The sequence below is a fragment of the Gopherus evgoodei genome, chromosome 4 (genome assembly GCF_007399415.2).
Source record: "Gopherus evgoodei ecotype Sinaloan lineage chromosome 4, rGopEvg1_v1.p, whole genome shotgun sequence".
Classification (NCBI taxonomy): Eukaryota; Metazoa; Chordata; order Testudines; family Testudinidae; genus Gopherus; species Gopherus evgoodei.
Genome location: NC_044325.1, coordinates 1,373,041 through 1,391,843, shown reverse-complemented (window position 1 = coordinate 1,391,843; position 18,803 = coordinate 1,373,041). Strand labels below are relative to the sequence as shown.

The window sequence follows — 18,803 nt, the reverse complement described above, 5'->3', positions numbered from 1 at the left end:
AACAGATGGAAAATACATAATCCCCCAGTGCCACCCAGAGCACCAAACAGCACAACAAACATGCTCTTCTGCAGGGTCTTCTTGAGCCAAGGGGAAGAGTTGTTCTTGGCACAGATGGCTCAGTACTGCCCAGAGAGGGAGGAAGGGATCTGCTTGCTACTGAGCTATTCTACCGGAATGAGCACAGCATAAAGGGTGGACAGATGCTGTAGGGAGATAGGAAGAATTCCAGGGGAGCCAGGTGAAATCCTTCTAGTGCCTCTTTAAATGCAAACACTGATTACTCTTCTTCTCTCTGCCTTAAACCAGGCTGTGTGTTGCACAAACAGCTGCCAAGTGCCAGCCTCAGAAGGGGAAGCATGTTATTAGGGGGAGGGGTGAATTGATTAGTCTTAAATCATAGAATCATAGACTTTAAGGTCAGAAGGGACCACTATGATTGTCTAGTCTGCACAACACCTCCTGCACAACGCAGGCCACAGAATCTCACCCACCCACTCCTGTAACAAACCCCTAACCTATGTTTGAGTTATTGAAGTCCTCAAATTGTCATTTAAAGACTTCAAGGTGCAGAGAATCCTCCAGCAAGTGACCCACATCCCACGCTGCAGAGGAAGGTGAAAACCCCCTAGGGCCTCTGCCAATCTGCCCTGGGGGAAAATTCCTTCCTGACCCCAAATATGGCGATCAGCTAAACCCTGAGCATGTGGGCAAGACTCACCAGCCAGCACCCAGGAAAGAATTCTCTGTAGTAACTCAGAGCCCATCCCATCTAACATCCCATCACAGACCACTGGGCATATTTATCACTAATAGTCAAAGATCAATTAATTGCCATAATTAGGCTCTCCCATCATACCATCCCCTCCATAAATGTATCAAGCTTAGTCTTGAAGCCAGATATGTCTTTTGCCCCCACTGCTCCCCTTGGAAGGCTGTTCCAGAACTTCACTCCTCTAATGGCTAGAAACCTTCATCTAATTTCAAGTCTAAACTTCCTAGTGTCCAGTTTATACCCATTTGTTCTTGTGTCCACGTTGGTACTGATCTTAAATAATTCCTCTTCCTCCTTGGTATTTATTCCTCTGATATATTTATAGAGAGCAATCATATCTCGCCTTCGCCTTCTTTTGGTTAGGCTGAACAAGCCAAGCTCTTTGAGTCTCCTTTCATAAGGCAGGTTTTCCATTCCTTTGATCATCCTAGTAGCCCTTTTCTGTACCTGTTCCAGTTTGAATTCATCCTTCTTAAACATGGGAGACCAGAACTGCACAAAGTATTCCAGATGAGGTCTCACCAGTGTCTTATATAACGGTACTAACACCTCCTTATCTCTACTGGAAATACCTCGCCTGTTGCATCCCAAGACTGCATTAGCTTTTTTCACGGTGATATCACATTAGCGACTCATAGTCATCCTGTGAACAACCAATACTCTGAGGTCCTTCTCCTCCTCTGTTACTTCTAACTGATGCCTCCTCAGCTTATAATAATAGTTCTTGTTATTAATCCCTAAATGTATGACCTTGCACTTTGCACTATTAAATTTCATCCTGTTACTATTACTCCAGTTTACAAGGTCATCCAGATCTTCCTGTATGACATCCCGGTCCTTCTCTGTTTTGGCAATACATCCCAGCTTTGTGTCATCCGCAAACTTTATTAGCACATTCCCACTTTTTGTGCCAAGGTCAGTAATAAAAAGGTTAAATAAGATTGGTCCCAAAACTGATCCTTGAGGAACTCCAGTAGTAACCTCCTTCCAGCCTGACAGTTCATCCTTCAGTACGACCCATTGGAGTCTCCCCTTTAACAAGTTCCTGATCCACCTTTCAGTTTTCATGTTGATCCCCATCTTTTCCAATTTATCTAATAATTCCCCACATGGAACCGTGTCAAATGCCTTACTGAAATCGAGGTAAATTAGATCCACTGCATTTTCTTTTTCTAAAAAGTCCATTAGCTTCTCAAAGAAGGAGATCAGGTTGGTTTGGCACGATCTACCTATTGTAAAACCATGTTGTATTTTGTCCCAATTACCATTGACCTCAATGTCCTTAACTACTTTCTCCTTCAAAATTTTTTCTAAGACCTTACATACTACAGATGTCAAACTAACAGGCCTGTAGTTACCCGGATCACATTTTTTAACTTTCTTAAAAATAGGAACTACGTTAGCAATTCTCCAGTCGTATGGTACAACCCCTGAGTTTACATATTCATTAAAAATTCTTGCTAATGGGCTTGCAATTTCATGTGCCAGTTCCTTTAATATTCTTGGATGAAGATTATCTGGACCCCTCGATTTAGTCCCATTAAGCTGTTCAAGTTTGGCTTCTACCTCGGCTGTGGTAATATCCACCTCCTTATCCTCATTCCTGTTTGTCATCCTACCCTGTGAGGTGTGTAGGGATGCTTTGGAAGGAATGGCATCATAGACCTGGTACAATCAGTTAGCATTTGCCAAGCCTTTATAAATCAGTCAGCAGGCACACTCTGCCATAGTAAAATGTTTATTTGTTAAGGTGATATAAGTTACTGAGCGCTTTACAGTCTGTGAATTCACCACTGGCAACATTTAACACGAGGTCATATGGAAGCTGTTGCCACCATATTATTTATTTAAAAAAATCTTGAAGGCCAGAAAAGATATTTATAATAAATGTCAAAGTTGGGGGGTGGGGAATCCAGGAACCAGGAAAGCATGTTAATCCAAGGGAGCCCGACTCCATGGTCTATTGGTGCAGGCTGTAGATGTCAAATGAGAGTTTCTGCTTGGGTGAGAATTGGTTCAACAGATTAATCTTCAGTAAGTTGGATCATGTTGCTTTTTGCTGAGTGAAAACATCAATGGTAACACTTTCTGGAGGTGGCAGAGGGCAAGTGTTCTTCAGCTCAGTTCCCGGGTCTGTGAAAAGAACCAAAACAAAGACAATAAGGAAATAGGGGGTATGCCTCAGCCAGGCAGTTAATCCCATGTCCTACAAATGCAGGGCAAAGAAGAGGAGCAGAAAAGCTTTTCAGACAGGTATAGCCCAACTAGCACAGCATAATGAGACCCGCACACTCTGTGCCTGTGAGCTGCAGCCGAACGAGGAGACAGGGTTTGGCAGATCAGTTTTGAAAGGTCAAATAGAAATGAGACCACTTGCCATTTAGCCACCCGCAGCTGACCAGCACTTCTCAGCATAAGGGGTGTGTGTGAAAAGAATCCCTCTTGCACTATTGTAGGGTGGCTGTTTGCAAACACAAATGCCAACCCATGGCAAGCAGAGCCGGGGGAATAATGAAGAAAAAACAATGAATGGAATAAGTTATTCCCCGCTCCCCCCAAAAAATTGCAGTTAATTTAATACATTATTTAACGAACCCCTCGTATTCAACCAGCAGTAACTGAAAGGCAGAAGCCAGAGTGATGGAGCCCACTGGAGTGCAAATGACTAGGACAAAACACATGGCTCTGCAATCCATCTTTTGTCTGTAAATTCCAGGGCTGTTCCTTCTCCCATTCAACCAATGACAGAACAGTCATTTGCTTCTGTGGAGGGAATCTCACATTTCGTGTGCTTTGACGGATCTGTACTGAATCCCCTCCCCCCCGACACACACACACACACACACACACACACACACACACACACACACACACACACACACACACACACACACACACTGTCCCAACAGCAAAACTTCACCTGACCCCTTCCTAGCTCATCTAGCACCCCGTTGGGTGGGGAAAAGGAAGGAATTTTTTAGATACCAGTCGAATAGCTGACATTTTAAAATGCCATGTTGTATGTGTGGCAGTTTAATAGGACCTAGACTGTCTTATTTCAAAACTGCTTCCTAGTTTGCTGAGTTTTTCGGAGGCCTTCAGTCTGCTCCCCAAGATCAGTTATTCCAGGCCCAGCGGTCCCATCCGGTGGGTCCAGTCTGCAGAAGACTGAAGCTGGGCTGTGCTACCCACTCCAGTGGGAATAGGATACATTCTACAAATACAGTGGCAAAATGCAACCAGCTTTCTACCTGCTGCTCCATCTTGGAGTGGGATTTTCCCTTGCAGGGCAGGTGGAGAGATCTGTATACAACCCCCTGGCCCAGGATCCTGAGGGGTTGGGGGGATTCCAGAGGATTCCCATGGAGACCCCATGGCTGCACCTGAGTTCCAGCTCCCCATTGCCACCCTCCTTGTCCTGCCCCCACAGTACAGCGCCAATGGTGTGCAATGGGTGTGAATCTCAGGGCTTGTAGGTCTGAAGGGAAGTGTCATGAAGCTTGTTGGAAATGAGGACTAGGAGCATGACTGGGCCAAAGGCTCCCTATGCAAACTGGGATGGGGTGAATTTTCAGATGGCCTCCTGTCTCTGACATGCAGCAGGTGACATTTCCATGGAGGGATCATCTGTCTTCTGTAGCACTCAGAAGCCCCAATGAAGGGCAGGGCCCCATTGGACCAGGCCCTAGATACGAACATGGAAGTGGAAGATGGTCATGCCCTAGGGTGACCAGACAGCCAGTGTGACAGATTGGGACAGGTGGGGTGTAATAGGCGACTCTATGAGACAAAGCCCCAAATATCAGGACTGCTCCTATAAAATGGGGACGTCTGGTCGCCCTCTCCTGCTCCAAAGAGCTGAGTCTCAGGCAAGTGACAAGGGCGCACGGGTTAAATGCACATCACTGCAAAGGTGGGGCGAGAGTTCTACAGGCAGGGAAAACCACCGCCTGGTCTCAGCATCGTGGGGGGCACGTGTCACCCTCAGCTTCCAAAACCTGCTGCTGCTCCAGTGCTGGGTGGGCGCTTGTGCGGGTGCAGTTTGAGTCAGCGTCCTTGCAGGCAGGCGAATGGAAACCCAGAAATGAAGTGGTATTTTTCCAGGAAGTTGGTTGTCTGAAAGCAAATGAGTGCACAGCCAGCTAGCTGTGTTATCTTGGTCCTAAGTGCTGGCTTTATCAGGAAACAACCTGTCCCTACAGTGCAAAAGTAGGATACAGAGCTCTTAAAAATCTTCTTACGCAATGTAGCTTGTCTCAGTGCAACACAGACAGCAGGTTTTTTCTTCAGCCCAAACAGACAGGCAATGCTCTTCACTGGATTCAGCGCTTGTGTGGTAGTGGATTCTCCAGGAACAGTCAGTGATCATCTCTGCAGATTCAGCTTACTCCTTTCTTATGACATCATCCTGGACACTTGACTCTTGGGAGTTGGCCAGTTGCATCCAAAGCCGCCTGTGAGTAAGGTGAGCAGAGTTTGGCAGGATTCGACTATCCACTCTGCTGGTGTTGCTCAGATGTATTTACGTAGGTGGGGTGACCAGACGTCCTGATTTTATAGCGACAGTCCCGACATTTGGGGATTTGTCTTATAGAGGTGCCTATTACCCCCCCACACCCACACAAAAAACCCCTGTCCTCATTTTTCGCCCTTGCTATCTGGTCACCCTATATAGATCCTCCTGTAACCGGAATGCCCTGCATGCCCCATTGCCCCCCTGCAAGCAATGGTGGATTTGGGTCTCTCAGGAAAGCAAGTCATACACACATTGTACTGTCAAAGGGAGACCACTTAGCTGGTACAAATTGTTACTTACAGTGTTGACTTACTCTGACAGTCGAAATCTAATGGCTAATTTATCTTCCCACCCCTGTATAGAAAAAAGAAAGAATAAGGGCATCACTCTTAGCTGGTGTCCCGGTTCGATAGGCTTCAGAAAACAAAGCAATGCTAGACTGCTGTGAGCACTAGAAGTTGTAATTTGTTGCACCCACATGATCTGAAGTGGCACTTACATTGTGAAAGGCGAGAATAAGAGGGATAAGAGCTCTACATGCAGGGCTATAGGCGGAATCAATATTTTGATACTTCAAAGTAGAGCAATGTCAGGAGACACCACTTAGCCCAGCACTGTTCTGGAACTGCAAGCAAGCGCCATGATGCAGGAAGTGTGCAGAAGCAGAACCCAGACATTTGTAATGCAAGAAATGTAATGCGGTTTAGGTTTCTTACTTGAATGAACACTCCTGATAGAACAGAGTTAAATTCTATCTGTCAGCACCTCTGGCACAAGGGGAGACAAATGTCCCTGGAGACAATTTCCTAAAATGTTTGATGATACGCAGTAAAGCACAACATAGCTAGGAAAAGACAATACAGCCATTTATGTGACTACAGGAAACTAGCCAATGACACAACCAGAAGCTAATAAGAGAGGTGGCCCATGGGGCTGCCTCACTCATTGGTAGCTTCTGTAGCAAACTCTTTAATATAAATGATACTGCATCTGTCACACCTAGTGGTATCCTAAAAGGCCTGTAGGCACCGGTTTGCAAATAACAAGCACTGGCTAGATGGTTGTAGTGAATAGGACACTGCCAACTGGTTGGTTTGTTTTTTAACCAGAAACCCGTGCCGCCTTAAATAATTAAATATGTTTGGTGAATTGCCTGGGGCAAGTAATTTTTTGTATAGAGGGGTTCAAATACTTTACACTCAGCAGGGTAACAGTGACGGGGAGACTTTGCGACTGAGCCAGTAAATGTTGATACAGATTTAGTGAGGCTACAAACTAGTAATTCTGCTGAGCAGCAACTTCTAGAGTCACTGTTTGCTTTTAATAAGTACGAGGCAATGGGAAATAATAACAAGGACAACCCCATATACTATATTACGAGATGGGCCTGCGTATAAACTCCCCTTCTGCTGCTTGTTGTATTAACTAATTAGAAAAAAAACATGTTTCTCCCTCCTCTGCATGGTGCATGTTGCCACTATTGTCGCCAGTGTTGCTGCTGGAGAAACAGACCAGGAATTCCACAGAAGGATTCACATTGACTTTGCAATATCAGGAACATAGTAAAATGTAGCACAGTGTTTGCTACAGGCAAAAGCAAGCATCAGAGCCTCAGCTTGTGTAAATGGAAGTAGCGCCATCGACACGCCGATTTACACCATTTGAGGATCTGATTTGTAATGTGGTTTTCAGCCTTCTGAAAGGTTATTGCCTAAATAATGGACAACAAGAGCATGAAAAACAGTTGCCAGTTCTTTTGAATGTTCCTTGGGAAATATGACCATGTTTTCCTTAGCAGCAAAGCCAAGCCTTCTTACAGCATTGCAAAGGCCTCGCTCTTCCCAGCTGGTCTAGCAGATTGTTACCGCTCTTCTGCTCTGGAACCAGGCATTAGGCACCAATCAAAGGCAAGCTCCCAATTTTGCTTTCAAACCTCGCACACAAAAGCGTAATGCTGATTAGAGGAGCGCTCTGTGAATAGTGCAGCGGGGGCTCCAGTTTAGAGGGGCCCATGGCTCCTGCGGGCGCCGCCGTTTGCAGAGAGGTATAATACAGCAGTGCAGGGGCTGCTCTGAATTAACGCACTAGCAAACCTTCTCTGATTTGACACCCGGTATTTATAAGGCGCTCAGGTCATGGGTGGGCAATGTTCCGTTTACGGGGAAAAGATTTGAGCTAGACTTGGCTGATGTTTACAAGGTTTGCAAGTCAGCGACCAAGAGCCCAGTGTGAATGTTCGCCTGGCACGCACGCTGAGAAAGTGGAGTTCTACCTAAAGGTACGTGATGCTCATGATGCACCTGACCACTGCAACAGAGGTGGGTCAAAGAGTTTTCAAACTATAACAATGATTTCACCTGGGTATTGTGGACAGACTAGGCCACAAAACATGAGGGAGCAGAGTTTTCCATGGGACAGACAAGATTGGCTGATTTAGGAACAGTACTTAGTAATGGGATAACCATCCACATCCTTGAGAGGCTGAATCTTCTCCAGTACCCTCGGATACTAACACACCCAGTGGCATTTACCCTCTGCTTTCCCAGCTGCACGGTTCTGCATGTAAACCATGCTTCACTGGCGGGCCCTTGCCTCTACTTTCTGCATTCCCTGAGAGCCAAGGCAGGGAGCCAGAATTTGGGCTAAAGGACAACATGGAGCTGAATGGAAGCTCGACAGGCTGACAGCTGGGACTCCATCTTTTCCTGGAGGGGGCGAGGCTGGGACACGTTGTTCTGACTGATGGTTCTACTGTTGCTCTTTTGCATAGGAGCATGAGGAAAATGGAGCATTTTCAAGTAAATAAAAGCACAATGGACAAGTCACATCTGCACCTAGAACTGAACTGTCCCATACTGAGCACAGAACAAGGAGCCCCCCAAAGCCCAGCCAGAAAGGCAGCACGTGGAACAACTAACACAGCAAACACACTCTGCACCCAGCTCTGTTCCTCCCACCAAACCCAGGGCATTTTCTCTCAGCAGAACAGTTAATGTCGTCAGAAGGGCTGGGAAAGGAGACACGTGCTAGCAAATTTTAGAACCAATGACACACTTGTGAATTTCCCGCCTCTGGTGATTCTAGGAGAAGACACCATTTCACTGCTGAGCTCTTAGCAGTGTAATCCAAGTCGCACTGCCCCTTTGGGTGTGTATTTTACAAGCCACAGGCACTGAGGTAATTCATTGCGGAAAGTCCTCTGCTGACTAAGGGCTAAACACAATCACTACTGGGTGAAAGGCGCCCGTGCAGGGAGCCAGCATATGAGGTAGGTGCCACTATGTTCCACTTACTGCCCGAGGATTTAGTGGTACCTAGTTCTTATGCTGGCCTCCCTGCACAGGGGCCTTGCTAACCATCTCTCTTCTTTTCTGCAGGGTGTCCAGTAGTTCACACTGCGCACGTGTGGGTGAGTTTTGTTCTTCTGAATAATGAATGCCTTTGCCCCAGCACTCTGCCCAAGCAATTGGCACAGCTGGCTTTGCAGAATTGGAAGAATACAGATTCTCCTCCGTCCTAGGGCGTTCCACCCTTTGGAGGAGTCAAGTCCCTAGAAAACCTGAATAAAATGAAAGGTCTTGTTGTACATTTATTACAGTGGAATAGCAGACATTTTATCCCCAATGCATATACACGGCATATCTTTCAGATGAAGGGAGAGAGAGCCATGTGAATAACCTTCTCTGATATCCAATCTAAGTATTCCTGTAATGTTATCATAGAATTAAACCAAACGGTGCCAGCTGGTTCCCATAAGCCTCTGATAGAAATGCATGGTGGATGGAGTTTTTAGCTTTAGATTTACAAAACTGACTCTTTCATGTAAAGAAGAAAAGCCCAAGAAGCTATTAATATTTTGGTACTTGCACAGCACATTAGACACACATTAGTTCCAATTCAGACAACAGATATAGCATTGTCGTTCGGTACTTTTAAACTGCACATGATTGAAACAAACCAATCAGCAGAAAACCCTGTGAAGCTACCTTCTCACCTACACACAGGTTCAATACGCCAGCTCCAGAGGTTTTTATTCCCTCCGTACAGATCATGTCTGACAACACCTTCACTTTAAGACTATGGGAATTAGAATAACGAGGTGGGGTCCTTTGTGACATAGCATTTTAGCAGCTAGCGGTGTGTGCCCCTGCCAAAAGGAACCAATAATGCATGGATGGCAGGGAAACCCTGAGGTTTTAACTTGCTCATTGGGAATTGAATATCATCATTTTGGGCTTAGGTTTCCTTGTGAGTCTCTGCAGTTGCAGGGGGAAAAGTGGGCTTTTTTAAAAAAAGGGTTTCTCTCCTTCCAGCACAGCATGACAACATGGTCTGTCTTCTAGAACACTCTGATGGGGCCCTTTCTGAGGCCAATCCTGCAATGCCTTTGCAGATGCAATCCAGTGATGGCAATAGGAATGCTGCAATATCGGCCTGATGAGAGGCTAAACTGATGCAGAACAGGGCTGTCCTGCAACAGATCATTGGGATTTATTTGGTTTCAAGCACCAAATTACTGGATATAAAATAACATTTTGACCAGAGTGCAAAATCTCTCACTCGGTTACTGTAATCCACATAACACCAATACCGCTAAGGAAAAATGGCCTGCAAGCTTAACTTCTGTATAGGTCTGATCTGTTGCCAAAGTGAGTCTAAAACTATTGATTTGCGTTCAGCAGCATATTACTATTGTCACGCCACTGAAATATCTCTGATGTAGACACGGAGACTAAATAAGCTGAGGTGAAGTGAAGAGTGGAATGGGGCGAGGGGGTAATGGACACAACAGAGCAATAGAAACACTTGTTTTCCTTGTGAAAATGATGGTTCCAGTAGTTATGGATCTATTTCTGCACATTGATGTTTTATGCAACAGACTGGAGTGGCTCTGTCAGCAGCTCTATCCCACCACTCCTTCACGGCACTGCTCTTCTCTCTTTGTTTCCTACTGTAGCATTGAAAAAGGGATTTAAATCCCAAGGCACAACAATCGCATAGCAGCCGAGTTCATGGCTGGGACTGCCTTCCATGTTCCTTGTTATACCCAGGCAGCGGAGAAATCGCCAGACAGTATGTGAACATACAGAAATGCCAACCAAACGAAGCACCAGGGCTGGGAAAGGATTGCATTAATTATGAATTAATTATGAATTAATATTATTAATTTGCCAGAAGATGATCCACCCGCCTAGTCTGGCTCTGCAGCCTCAGAGATTTATCTTACCATGAAAGTGGAAGTGCCTTCCTTTCAGCCATCACTAACAGTCATGCTATGCTCTCACATCTTATCCAAGGCCAGTATCGGGCCTGTACTGGGGACAGTGTCTTGACAGATCTGCTATTTCCCATGTATGAGAACAGTAGGGTTGTCACCAGGCAGGGTCATGGGAAGACTCCAGCACCCGGGACCCAGGCCGCTAGTCTCAGATGGCTAAACTGAGCACTGGTGTTGCCTGGCACTGCAGTGTACTGTGGCTGGGTACAGTGTCATGGCTGCCATCCTGCCAGGTCCTTGCTAAAGTGGGGATGAAGACTGGGCAGGTTTCCTGCTAGTGAGGGTGGCTGCAAATTTCTGAGCCTGATACTCCTGCCCTTGCACTCGTAACCCCCCATTGCAATCACCATGTGTCTTTACTGATTAGGGATGGCAGCTCTGGGCCCCGCATTATTGTTTTTCTCCATTTATTCTGAGCCTAACAAACCAGGCCTTAAACTGCCCCATCTCATGAGACCAACTATGCTCACAAGGAAAGACCTGTCATGCTCTGAGCCTTTGCTGCCCCCCACATAACACACATCAAAGCCCTGAATGCCGACACATCTGCATTTGGGATTCTGGCTCAGAGCCAGGTCCTCTGCTGGTGCACAAGCATTGTCACTGGCTGGGGAGAAGCAACACCTGTCTCCACCAGATGAGGATCTGGCCCCGTGTCTTCATTCCTGCACACTAAAACAGAGCTTTTACTCACCCCAGAACACTGAAGGCATCTCCTTTCTCCTCCCCTCCCTGCCCCAGCTGGGAAAACGGCTGGTAATATCAATACCAGGGAACCCCTGAGGAACCTACACCAAGAAGACTGCTTCCAAGGGGACTTCCTTTAACACTGGCTGGGTACACTTATTGAGTCTTTTATTTTACACAACATAACAACACAGAGTTGTTGTTTCTGTACAGCACTTGCCTAAAAACAAAGGCAACACCATTGTCACTGAAAAGAAACATACAGTCTGATCATTTTAAAAAATATCATTTTACTGATTGATCCATAAGTTGTCTTTTGTTAGCACGGAGGAAAGAGCATTTCCTTTAGAAAAGGCTTTTTCTGTGAAACTCTCTTTTGTTTTCTGCTACTGCAGAACCAGGAAACCAGTCCTAGAGTAGGGGAAGGCACTGGTGCTGTTTCATGCTTTTTTCCTTTAATCATTTTATCTTTGAATGTTGCCTTCGGTTGTTATATTAAATAAAATAAAATAAACAGAACAAAACCTGTGTGCCCCGGGCAGCTCACACACAACCCTGCCTGGACAAGCCAGAACTCAGTAAGCCAGGAGTGGATTCCAGAGCCCCATCTCCCAGCAGGGAGGTCTCAGACAGTGTTTGCTGTTTTGTTTTTCATGACAATACAATAAAATACACTTTAAAAAGCAGGTCACACAGTGCTTTCCAATATCCACTCAGAACTCGAGAAAGTTGCTTTTCCACTATCCACATCAGAATTGTCTGACTGAATTAGCATCCCATTCATAGACATGCTCCTTTTAGACCATAATCCACCTGTGCTGTGGGAGTTACCATACCAATGGCATTCCATTAATTCTCCGTTCAGGGAGTACCTGCGCTTTGCTCTGGATGTTTCAGCTGGCAAAGTGAGAAACTTACTTGGCTTTGCTTGTGCTCTTTTGTAGGTGGGGGGCCCTTTGGCAGGGGCCGGGGAACGACTAGCTAGCTGCAGCGCAGTGGAGTTATTTCGGTTAGTGTTCTGGGACTCGGTATTTGTGAGAGCTTCGCTCGGTGGCTCGTTGCTTGGCTTTGGCCCAGGCTTTCTCTTCTGCTTTTGGGAGGCAGAAGCGCTGGAAGTCCACGTGTGAGGCAGTGCAGAGGTAGTGGTAGTGGAGTCCTGGCTCGAGCAAGTGTCTGAGGACTGAGTCACACTGTCATTGGGGACTCTGGAACACTGGACGCTCTCCTCATGCCCGACGGCCTGTTTGGACATTGACGGGGGCATCGCACCACTGCAGCCTTGTATCTGAGTGCCGTTGGTCTGAGAATAAACATTGCTGACCTTGGTCACCTTGTGCTGCCCGTTGTTGTTACATACCTTGTAGCGGATCATGAGGATGATGATGAACACGAGCACAGAGGCCACGATAATCCCACCAATGATGATAATCATGGTGCCGCCCAGGAACTGGGATTGCATGAAATGGCAACGGACATAATCCTGCTCGGTAGTGAACTGTATGCACCCAACGACCCTGGTGGCCGTGAGGGAGGTGATGCCGTCGTCATAGATTGCCAAGACACACAGGTCGTAGACAGTCCCAGCGGCCAGGTTGTTGACCAGGAAAGTTTTGCTCGTGGGAGGTATCATTCTGGGGGACAAGGGAACTGATGTTATTAAACAAGGCACTCAACGTCATCTCCCATCTCCAAATCTCAAATCACTCGCGAAGGCGATCGCCCTCCAGGGACACTAACATGCTGCACCTGTGGAGTTACTCAGGGCCGACTCCAATGGCTCTGAGCCCATGGCGGATCTGGCCCTGCATTAGCAGCACTGGATCTCCCATTGGCAAGCCCACTAATTGCCTTGATCAGCAGCGCAAAGCTCCTGAGATGAGCCACTGCTAAATAAAAAAAAAAATCATTTATGACAAATTGGTTTTGAAAGGTGTGACTGTTACATTAGCTGACTTGAAAACAAATCCACTTAGCACATAAAACACCTCTGCGTGCACTGCACCAGGCTGAGTGGCAGAGAGACTGAGGACAGAATTAGAGGGCCTAAGTGGACATACATTTATGGACATCTTTCTCCCAGGCTTTCAAAAACTGAGAGTGTAAGATCCATTTAACTCATCTAACTTTTCAATACTTCTGCTAATCAGATTACCGCAGGGGATAAAGGTCAGATTGGATTATCCAAAAATAACACTATTCAAAGTAATTTTCCTATTTGTTAGTTGAAAATTGCATTAGTTTTTCACAAGCCCTGCACCATATGCTTCTGAGGCCAGTGTTCTGATCTGGTTAAGTGGTACTGTAACCACACCTCAATAATGGACTGCAATGGAACAGCGCATTAATAAATCAATAGGAAACAAGAGCTAAGTGCACATACAGATGTCATTGGATCTGTCTTACCTGTAAACAAGTGAGTCATCGTAAGTACCATTGTACTGGATTTGGAACATACGTATTCCAGGTATATTTCTTTGAAAATTAAATTTGAGTAGCGCAGTGGATGATGTTGCTTCTGCTACTACAACTTTCTTATCCTGGCTGACTTTAGTATCCCCATTATTACTACTTGCATTTGACCCTGACTTGGTGGATGTCGAGATGTCCGAGGAGCCAGGGTCAGGCTCGTGAATGTGGTTTGTACTGTTTAGCAAATGAGGAAGTTTGATTATGTGAAGATCCACCATTTGAGTGGCTTCGCCTGCAGGGTTCGATGCTATGCAGGTGAAGGAGCCTGTATCCTTCACAGTTGTTATAAGTATGTCTAGTGTTCCATTGTCGTACACCAGCGACCTTGTTGCATTTGAAATAAGTTTGCCTTCTGGTGAAATCCAATGAATGGCTGGCTCTGGATCACCCCGGGCCTTACATCTCAGAGTTGCCCGTTGACCCTCCAGCACTCTGAGCTCATGGGTATGTCTAGTAATGAGAGGTGGTTCACACAGGAACTCTTCCTCTGGAATTGACCAAAAATACCGACCAGATAACAGTGGAGGAGAAGCACAAGTCTCTAGGTCATCTTCTCTGGAAAGACGCCTCAGCCACAGGAGTTCACAGTTGCAATGCAAAGGGTTTCCACCAAAGCTTAATGCAAAAGTAGAAGGGCTGATGATTCCTGAGGTTGCTAATACCTGAGCTCGTTGAAAGAGAGGATCAGGTGGCAGCTTCTGCAATTTATTTGATGTGACATCTAACCTGGTCATCTTGTGGAGGTGGGAGAAAGTTCCCTTAGGAATGTGGTCAATCATATTGTGGTCTAAACTGAGTGTGTGCAAACTAACCATCTTCTCCACGGCATCCCAAGGGATAGTTTCTAGATTGTTATAGGACAAATCCAGTTCCTCAAGAGCTAAAACATCATCAAAGGCTGTGGAAGAAATTAAAGTCAGCTGATTGTTGTTAAGTATCAAATGGTGCAGGTTGGAAAGCCCACTGAACATGTCATTGGTGATCTTAGTCAGCCTGTTGCTGTTCAAATGCAAAGCTCGCAAATTGCGCAAATCAGCAAACGCATGAGGTGTAATAAAACTTATTGTGTTCCTGGATAGCGTCAGGTCCACGAGGCTGGTCATGTTGGCAAAATCTTTCCTTTTGATGTTTGTAACAAAATTGTCCGCCAGTCGCAGTTCCACAGTCCTTCTGTCAATGTTTGGGGGAACAAATAGAAGCCCTTTCTTGGCACAAAGGGTTGCAAGATTTGGAGACAAAATCTGACAGACACAGCGCTTGGGGCAGATCTGGGCTCTCACTGCTATGCCAATGAACAGCAGATACAAAAGCAGCTTTTCCATTGTAGATCAGGTTTCAGAGCCTGCAAGAGAGCGCAAAGCACATTGTTAATATCCCCCATGTGGAACACAACCCATGCAATACGGAAAGGAAGGATGGGCTAGTGGATACAGCACTGGGTGTGGCCCAAGGGATTGGGAAGCTGCCCATGTCTATTTCGACTGTAAGCTCTTTGGGGGAATGGCTGTCTCTCAATACATGTCTGTACACTGAGTAGCACAATGAGGCACCAGTCTTGGTGCTACTGCAGTAAAATGATGACACCAACAGGAAGTGGTCCCATTAGGCTGAGAAGAACCCCAATACAATGAATATGTGATAATAACAATGGACATTCATAAGCCATGGATTTACTTTTTAACGGTGACAGGTGTCATCCATTATCAAGCAGCAGACCAATACAGGAGTCTTCGGTGGTTTATACATTATTTGTTTGGTCTTATGGAAATAGCAGTTGGATAACAGAGGCACAGAATTTTATGTTCTATCAGCAGCACATTTTGAAGCCCCTGCCAACGCAACTCATTCTTGGACCTGCATCACCTGGTTATGCCACTCCTTGGCCTCTCCTGAGCAGACACTGTCAACCCCTTAATTTTTTGTGTGTCTTTGTGATACTGCTAAGTAGTCATCTGGGCGGAAAAGGAGTCTTGCAGCTGTTCAGCCAGTCTCCCTAAAAACAGCAAGTGGAACACACAGGTCTACCCAACACCTAAGCTCTTAGTGTTATGTGCAGAACAAACTCTAAGGAGTTTGTTGTCTACCATTCATAAATTGTTAACCATTTGGTTGGCGGAGGGCTAGATAAATAGGGAAGCCAACCAAATTTTAGATGATTATCACTTTCTCCAACTCTCTGGGTAGCAACACTGTATTCCCCCAGCCCCCAGAAAATTCTGCCAGTATAATTACAGCCTGAGTCTTAGAACTGGGTTCTAGCAGATCCGCACACATCACAATTACACAACCACTTCACCAGCTACATAAATATACTACTATAAAGAGAGTACATTTGAAATTGCCATAACACACAGAAACCAGGTGGGTGAGGTAACAGCTTTTATTGAACCAACTACTGCTGGTGAGAGAGACAGAAGTTGATCCAGTAGCAGATAGCACCTTGCCCACCTTGTTTCTATAATATCCAGGGACTGACATGGCTCCCACAGCCCTGCATATGCAAACATACAAGCTGTTTCACAGCTGTCCAGGGTTCAAAGCTTGTGACAGTCGTTAGGCAAGCCCTGGGAACTTTGAACGGGGAACAGTAATCCAGTCTGTCCATGAACTGGGAAATGAAATGAAGTAAGAGTCTGTAAGATGCAAAGACAATCAGTGATGATATCAAGCCCCTAAGCACTGTTCCTCAGAGATGCTGAGCACCTAAAAGTCCTTCTGAAGCTAATGTAAGTGGGAGCTGTTCCAAACCTCTGACTCAGACCACTGAGTTCCTCGGACAAGAGGGGTTCACCCAACAAATTATAGTTTAAAAAATTAACATGGCCTTGAGAGTGAGGTTGATGATTGTTAGTGCTGCGGCCCATCTCCAACACATGATGAACTCCTGCAGAAGGTTTATTTCTAATAAAGTCAATATCTGAGCTACCTATTTCTGATCTTGAATTAAAAAGTTCTTACTCAACATAAACTATTGCTATATCATTCGTTAGCAAGACAGTATTTGCACTTCTATGTAGGTGCTGAGGTTTTCCTCTCTAACAAATTCCTTTTAGGCAGGTTTATTTTTAAACAGAGAAGAGCATATCACCTGGGGACTAGAAAATGGTCCTTCATCACTGAATCAATCTCTCCGCCAATGGCTCTCCCATAATACATGCTCTAGAGAATCAGCATTTATCTGACAACTGGAAAAGGATATAAAAACAAATTTATTTTTTACAGCCAGCTGAGAGTGTAATTCCTTCTCTGTAGAATCCAATGTTACACCAATTTATACTGGACTCCTTCAGAGACAACTGGCTATTCTTGGACTATAAATGCACCAATTAAATTAGTTCCCTTTTCTGCTAGCCTTAAACTCATGGGAAGCAGGCTGTTCCTTTCAGAAACAGTAAAATTTTAGAATAAAACCTTTTGTAGCTCCACGGAGCATCATTTTTGCATTAATTTTGACAGCAAGTGAACTTCGAGGGTGATGTTTAAATACATTCTGAGGATTAAGTTTCAGGCCTTTTATGTAAGTAATATATGTTGGAAAGATTGTACTCCTGTAAATGGAATCAACACAGTGGGAATTCAGATGCTGAATAGGGACTAGAACACCACAAAAATAACCTTTCTAGACAACAACTAAGAAGCTTAATTCATGATGATGCTTGTTTGCACTTGTTTAGTACATTTAATGTTATTTACTATGCAGCATGATTTAAGGTCCATAAATCTTGTTCAATGTTTTCCTCTGGTCTTGTTGTGTCAAGGCCAATAGATATTAGAGCATGTATGCATGTTCCCAACCAACGTGCATCCAGGCAGCTTTGTTTTCATCCTGTGTCCTAAATATTCTCACCATTGCTCCGGTGTCTAAGCATGCTATTATTTATATAATACAGCAATGACAACAATGTGCTAGACATGCACAGATGCCCAGCACAAACTGCACAGACACACCCAGAGCACACTGCACAGAGACACCTGGGGCACATTACACAGACACACCCACAGGCACAGTGCACAGATACACTGTGGCACACGGCACAGAAATGTGGGGCACACTGCGCAGATACACCTGGCACACACTGCACAGATAAATGCAGGGGCACACTGCACAAGCACACCAATATACACTGCATAGACACACCCAGGGCACACTACACAGACACATCTGGTACACACTGCACAGACACACCCAGGGACACACTACATAGACTCACCCAAGGACACACTACACAGACATGACCGGGGCCACACTGCACAGAAACACCCACGGCACACTGCACAGATAGGCACAGGGGCACACTGCACAGATACACCAGTACACTCTGTGCAGACACACCCAGGGACACACTACACAGACACATCATAGGGTGCACTGCACAGATACACCAGTGGCACACTGCACAGAAACATGTGGGGCACACTACACAGGCACACCCGCAGGAACACTCCACAGATACACTTTGGAACACTGCACAGAAACACATGGGGCACACTGCACAGACATACTCAGGGGCACACTGCACAGACACACCGAGGACACACTACACAGACACACCCGAGGCCACACTGCACAGATACACCAGTGGAACACTGCACAGAAACAAGTGAGGCATACTATACAGACACATCCAGAGCACACTGCACAGACACACCTGGGGCACACTACACAGACACACTCACAGACACACTGCACAGATAAATGCAGGACACACTGCACAGGCACACCAATATGCACTGCACAGACATACCCAGGCACACTGCACAGACACATCTGGTACACACTGCGCAGAGATACCCAGGGACACACTACACAGACACATCAGGGGGCACACTGCACAGAAACACTCGGGACACACTACACAGAAACACCCAAGGGCACGCTGCACAAATACACCAGTGGCACACTGCACAGAAACACCTGGGGTACACTGCACAGAAGCACATGGGGCATACTGCACAGACACACCCAGACCACACTGTGCAGACAAATGCAGGGGCACACTGCAGAGGCACACCAGTACACACTGAACAGACACACCCGGGGCACATTGCACAGACACATCCAAGGACACACTGCACAG

At 45.8% G+C, this 18,803-nt stretch overlaps 1 protein-coding gene across 11 annotated transcripts in view; it reads right to left on the bottom strand.

The window, feature by feature from the left end:
* Positions 1-2,497: 2,497 nt before the first annotated feature.
* Positions 2,498-18,803, bottom strand: part of LRFN5 (leucine rich repeat and fibronectin type III domain containing 5) — a 162,901-nt gene continuing 146,595 nt past the window's right edge. For 5 of the 11 annotated variants that reach the window (XM_030562753.1, XM_030562754.1, XM_030562755.1 and 2 more), the window contains 2 exons: positions 13,660-15,067; positions 11,066-12,887 (listed from right to left, as the gene is read on the bottom strand). In XM_030562753.1, coding sequence (XP_030418613.1) covers positions 11,945-12,887; positions 13,660-15,047 — 2,331 coding nt within the window. In that variant the 5' untranslated portion in view covers positions 15,048-15,067 and the 3' untranslated portion in view covers positions 11,066-11,944. Of the gene's footprint in view, positions 2,909-5,591; positions 5,646-11,065; positions 12,888-13,659; positions 15,068-18,803 lie in introns of those variants that run through there. The other 6 variants (XM_030562762.1, XM_030562763.1, XM_030562760.1 and 3 more) reach the window with 6 other exon arrangements.